Source organism: Camellia sinensis, chromosome 1, assembly GCF_055761805.1.
Source record: "Camellia sinensis isolate YWXY chromosome 1, ASM5576180v1, whole genome shotgun sequence".
NCBI lineage: Eukaryota > Viridiplantae > Streptophyta > Magnoliopsida > Ericales > Theaceae > Camellia > Camellia sinensis.
The window spans coordinates 136503499-136509860 of NC_138961.1; the positions used below are offsets into that span (position 1 = coordinate 136503499).

Consider the following 6362-nt stretch of genomic DNA (forward strand, 5'->3'; position numbering starts at 1 on the left):
CCATTAATACTGTCGTGCAGATAAATTACCAGCATGCAACATATTATAAGAATACCTAGATGCCATGCAAGAAAACTTTTGTTCCATGATGGTTCAGTGAGTCAATGAACTAAATCAAATGCTATTGCTATATCCTATATATCCACATCTAAGTTGTGAGAGATTCACACTGCTCTATCATGATGATTTAAAAGTACCTATCATTTGTCCAGGTTTCCACCACGTCTCCAATTTTGAGAATTTCCTCTCCTCCGTGACAGTTACACAATAATATCTGCTGTGGGAGATTGCCCACAATCATTGAAGGCCGAATTTTGGGAATACACTTCTCCTGACCACCCACACTATTATTAAGGAGACTTGGACCACTGGTGTCGTCATATTGTGGATTCATTTCAACCCATTCATCTCGTGTCCCTAATAATTAATTGGAAAGAAAATTAGTGCTAAGATAAAACATTTAGGTTGCTAAAAAACAGAGAGAGAGAGAGAGAGAGAGAGAGATACCATTTCCATCTGTTTCTGGGAACACAACAAGAGCTTTTGCTCCACTCAAGCGATCCAGCATGCCTGCTATCCAAATGCGTCGGTGCCCATCCAATTTAAGAACCTATATAAATCCAGACCCAGAAAACTCTTTAGCAGTGGAGAGAAGTATACAAAGATTATATAGTTCCAGAGCCAAGATAACAGAACAAACCTCTACAGATGAACCCTCTTGCAAAAGTGAGCATGGGAAGAGTGCTACTTCCTTCGAGGCAGTGATCAACTTTCCAGTATGTCGGGTAGAGATAGTATAAACATCTTCATTGTTTCTAGAAGATAAATTTTGGTCTCTCAAATTTCCAGATTCCTTATCTCTGCAATATGTTCAGCAAGAAAAATGATAAGGTTAGGAGCTAAAACGTCCTGGAAAAGAGCATGTCAGAAAACAAAACATTCAAATTAGATTCTAGCATTGTATGTTTATGTGATTTTGCTTAATTGAGAACCACAAAAGTGAGCTGCATAATCAAACAAAGCCTGCAAAAGTTGATAAAGTACAGTATGAACCATTAATAAGCATTAATACAAACAACAACAAAACAGTGTACATTACTGCTAATGCATTCTGTCTTCTTCGCTTGTGTTCCCTCCTTAAAACAGAGGTTGGCAGATTGTCAATACATCCATGCTCTAAGCTGAGTTGATTTGCTTGCTCCTAGTACAGGAAGACCCAAAAATTATCACATGAAAAGTTAGGACGGACTTGTATGAAATGTAATTTGAAAAATCTGACAACAGGCATAATGCAGCATGAAGTAGCAAAACAACCCAAACTACAAAGAAATTGATAGATGAAATAACTTACATCAGAGAATTCTGAATCTGAATTATGAATATCTGACTCTCCAAAGTTGATACTTGCAAAATAATTATACAACATTTCTGATATATCCAAAACCTATCAAACATAGAACATGAGCTGACTTTAATGTAGTCAATATACAAATATGCCGGGAACCTTACACACTAAAAACTATTTCTCACTTGTTCCAGAATGGACTATGTAAGGCAGACTACAAATTATCTCAATATATAGTTCAACTATTAAAAGATAAGCTAAACAACGAATAAAAATTATATATAATTAACAGAATACCCAATGAAAATGAGTTAGGCCGCATTTGAGAAACGGCCAGTTTAGCCAAAAAATCAAAAAGTTACTAAAAAAACCAAAAAGCCAACAACCCATACCAAAAAATCAAAGATTCTCTTGTCTCTCTACTTTTTGCACATATTTTCGTAAAAAGCCAAAAAGTCATCCCAAACATACTAGTTTTTTTTAGCTCAAATTTTAGCCAAATAGCCAAAAGAATAAAATAAAAAGAATAAAGAAATTGATCAAACAAAATAAATATAAAATCGATTTTTAATGCATAACACTCGTAAGAGAACCAATGTTGACTTGATCAAACACTTAATCAAACCATGTGGCTGTTAGCTTGATCAAGTGCAGCATGGTGCATACCTCTACCCACTCTGCAGAAAACTCGCAATATGGCATGCGGTAAAGCTTCACACAACCTTCTGTGGTGCAAACAGCAAGCAAGCACCTGCTCCAAGTCAAATAACACAAATCGCATTAAAACCATAGATATTTAGGGATATCAAGATCATGTGAAGTGCATTATAGAAATGGGTGAATGTATTGACATATCAAGTTCAGTAATAAAAGAAGATGAAGTTCATACCCTGAGTTTGGAGCAAATCCAATAGGGGACCAGGAAATTGATCGAACACAAGGACGAGGGTCGCGTGATAAACAAGTGGGCAACAAGCAGCCAGAGAGTAAATCTGCAAACATACTAAACAAATATACATGTAAAAGAAATGTCAAATCCAAATAGTAATGCTGTGTTTGGTTTATGGCTTTGGCAATGGAAAGGAACAAGAAAATCCAAAGGAAACCATTGTTTCTTGTGTGGTTACCTATGATGCACGGACACGGACACGGGACACGACACGGACACGGGGATACGCAAATTTTCAAAAAATAGAGGATACGACACACTGGGGACACGTTCAGTATATATAATTTTATTTTTTTATTATATGTAAAATTAAAAAATATAAATATTATTTATTTATTTTAATATCAAATATTATTCACAAATTAAAATTTTCTTACAAATAAAAATAATTTATTTAAACAAATAATAATATCTAAAAAATAGAAAAAAGGAAAAGAAGAAAAAAAAAGATTTTTGTTCAAATATATATCTAATATATAATATAAACACTATTATTATTAGTGTATATTATTATTAGTATATAAATATATATATATGCGTATATATATTATTAGTATATAATATATAATAGAATGGAAGATATATCGATAGTCAAAGAGAGGGCTGAAACACCATAGTGACTGACGACTGACGAGAGACGAAGAAGAATGAAGATTGAAGAAGATAAAGAATGAAGATCGCAGAAGAATAGCAGCGTGTACCTTAATGATGAAGGGCGAGAGACGACTGACGACCGACGAGAAGAGAAGACGAACGACGAATCGATCAGGTCCTCTCTTTCTCACCCTTTCTGTGTTGTTTCTGTTCTAATCGAAGTAGATTAGGGCTGATCTATTTTTACTTATTTACAAATCGACCCCAATTTTTTTTTGTAAATTGTGAAATTACCCCCGACGTGTCCCGAAAGTGTCTATAACGTGTCCGAAACATGTCCGGATGTGAAAAAATTAAAAAAAAAAAGGGACACTCTCTGCTGCGTGTCGGACACGTGTCCAACGCGTGGCCGTGTCCAACACCTATCCGACACTAGTACGGAACCCTCAGAGAGGTGTCCGTACTTCATAGGTGGTTACCATTGAAAGTACTAGATATAATTTTTCCTTCTCTTTTTCAAGATTTTTATTATTTTGTAAAATTATTCAAGAATAAAAACAGTAATTCTGTTTTCCAAGCTGTAAAGCTGAGTAAAACAATCTCTCTTTTTTTTTTGATCGGCAGGTAAAGCTAAGTAAAACAACTTGAAGTGGTTTATCTGTCAGTTTACATTTTACATGCAGATCTAACCCAAAGTTATTGCAATGTCCTAGATGTGGTGCAGTATTGAAGATATGTCAATGAAGCACAACTGAAGCTGCTTGATTGTTTTTTTTGTTTTTGTTTTTATTTGTGTGTGTGTGGTAAGTAAGCGAGATCTTATTACCCAAAAAGAAAGCTTGAGACAACCCGTAAACAGAATCAAGCAAACACAAAGGGAAGCAAAAAGATAACAACACCAACAGGGACAAAACAAAAACCTGGGCTAAAACGAAATATACACTCACAAACCAAGTGCCAAGGATACAAGGAGCAATATATGAAACCACCTCTCACAACCCAAGCGATTAGATCAAAGAAGAGCTACCACCACCTTGACCTGGATTTGATGATTTGAGGTGGATTTGAGGATTTGGGCAGTGACTCCTTCAATTTTGTCGATAGATTTACATCTTTCTCTTAAGGACTTGATCTCATATAATTCCCTTTTGTGTTCTTCTCTATGCGGAGTAGTTCCCCTTTTTTTTTGAGGGCTTCTTCTTTTGGTCCATCTTCACTCTCTATCAAAACTAGACAGGAATCAAGGATGCCAAGCACTATCTTACATGGACCCTTTTATTTCCCCCAAAATACCTGTGTCCACTAGATATGACAAAGATAAGGGCGTGGAAATATGTGTCCAACACCCATACATAATTTATACACTTGATCCTCCAATGTTTTACGATGTTTGAAGAACAAGAAATTCATATTTGTTACACGAGATCCATAATGAGTTCACATATCCATATCCTGCTTTGGATACATATCCCAATATCCTAATATTCAAGTTTATAAAGGTCTAACACTTGAACACGCACCTGCACTCATACTTGATACTCATATCTAAGTCCATGTACCATAGGCCAATCACACCGTTGTCCATCTGAACTAATTGAGGGGAGGGAAGGTTAACCGTTTCCTTCTCCTTATTGCTTGGAACTTCAGTGCACTCACTTCGAGTGATCTGACTATCTTCTCCTCACTGCCGCCACACTTGCTGAAGCTTACTAGGTTGATGTGGAGAACAAGAATTATCAATTTGACCAAAAAGCTACTTGATATTTAATCGGCAAAGCAAATATTTACTATCATAGACATGCTCTATTTATATAGCAAAACATCTATAATCACTGATCAATGATCTATGGCCATGTTTGATTGGGGGCTTGGGGAGGGGGCTTGGATGAACAATCCGTGAGACCCACCTAACTCATGTTTGTTTGCAACAAAATGGTATGGGATTGGCAATTCCATGAGATGAGAGTACGAATCCCCCTCAATGGTGGATTAGCATTCCATGGGAGGGTTGGGATTACTAATCCCTTCACATGGATTGATGGTTAAAAAATCATTTTGTCATCCACCTTACAAAACCAGCTAAGTTATATTGTATGTGATAAAGGATTTTTTGGTAAGTTTAAAAATGTAATCCCAACTAACTAATACACCACAGAGCTACACAGACAAGCATATTTTATCTTATATCTCCAACCTAATACCACTAGTAATCTCATCACTCAATGCTACTGAGCTGTTTGTTGCAGCTTCTATGAGCTGATTATAACTTATTTAATTTGGGAGTTTGCGTGCAATTTTTACTTATAACTTACTAGACAGAAATAACTGAAAAAAAAGCTTAAAAAAAAAAAAGAAGCTGATTATTGATTATTTTAAGAGGGGTGATTTTAATTTCGGCTATCTAATTATTAACTTTTAGCTTTAAAAAAAAATCTATCCCACTATAGTCATAATCCCGCCCAACATAATTGGCCAAACAAACATGGTCAATAACTTAGTTAAGAATGAATGCATTGAGAAAAGAAATTGTACCTTTTCTTTCAATGGCGCCAATTGGAAAAGGTTTGGTGGGTGAGATTGTAACGAGGCCTCGAGGTCCAAAAGGCGTGGCGGGATTCTACAGTTAGAGAAAAATACCAAACAATGGTGTGAATAGAAGAAAAATAAAAATTGCAACAGAGAGAGAGAGAGAGAGAGAGAGAGAGAGAAGCAGAGTAATTAGGTTAAAATAATACCAGGATGGTAACGAGATGACCAGAAGCAACAGCAACCAAGTTCTCGTCGGACCAAGCGACGGCATTGGGACAAGATGGTGAAGCCACAAGCGGAGCAGCCTGGAAACGCCACGACGAAGCCATTGCTGCAGACCTCTTTCTTTCCTTCCCCAAAACCCAAACCCAGTATTATTATTATTATTATTATATATATATATATATATATATATATATGGAATTCAGAGGTAGTAATTACGATGGTTGTACTTGTTGTGTTGGAACTGATGATACGGAAAACATACAATAAAGCTAGCCCTAGATTCGACTCTCCTCCACAAAAAGCTAGTTTACTTCGGCCAATAAAATTGTGAAAAAGTTTAATTGAAAAATTAAAAACAGTTTTTGAATTTTTTTTTTTTTTTGAACTTTTTTATTAGTAGCTTATTTTCATGTTTTTAATGATTTTTTTTTTAATTTAAAGTATTTTAGGTTCTAAAATTCTAAAACTAAAAAATTAAAAAGTATATTACAAATACATTTTCTAAAATTTGTTTAAAATATGAATTGCTCCCCGTAGTTTAAAAAATTATAAATGCCTCCTTATTCATAATTTTTTATTTAACAGAATTAATTGAAAAAATGAAATTTCTACCTGTTCATCTATATAATAATAAAATTATCTGAATTATTAATTGAAATATAATTTTAATATTGTTAAAAACTGTTAATTAACTTGATGATTTATTAATAAAATGATCTA

At 34.8% G+C, this 6362-nt stretch overlaps 1 protein-coding gene across 6 annotated transcripts in view; it reads right to left on the reverse strand.

Moving 5' to 3' along the window:
- Positions 1-5956, reverse strand: part of LOC114292096 (Transducin/WD40 repeat-like superfamily protein) — a 28552-nt gene extending 22596 nt beyond the window's left edge. For 4 of the 6 annotated variants that reach the window (XR_014339093.1, XR_014339092.1, XM_082884858.1 and 1 more), the window contains exons 1-9: positions 5624-5956; positions 5421-5505; positions 2235-2337; positions 2012-2096; positions 1352-1444; positions 1095-1201; positions 701-860; positions 508-610; positions 198-417 (exon numbers count right to left, since the gene is read on the reverse strand). Coding sequence is in view for 4 of the 6 variants with exons in the window: in XM_082884858.1 (XP_082740984.1) it covers positions 198-417; positions 508-610; positions 701-860; positions 1095-1201; positions 1352-1444; positions 2012-2096; positions 2235-2337; positions 5421-5505; positions 5624-5746 (1079 nt within the window). In the remaining 2 variants the exon portion in view is untranslated. Of the gene's footprint in view, positions 1-197; positions 418-507; positions 611-700; positions 861-1094; positions 1202-1351; positions 1445-2011; positions 2097-2234; positions 2349-5420; positions 5506-5623 lie in introns of all 6 variants that reach the window. The other 2 variants (XM_082884871.1, XM_082884867.1) reach the window with 2 other exon arrangements.
- Positions 5957-6362: the final 406 nt, after the last annotated feature.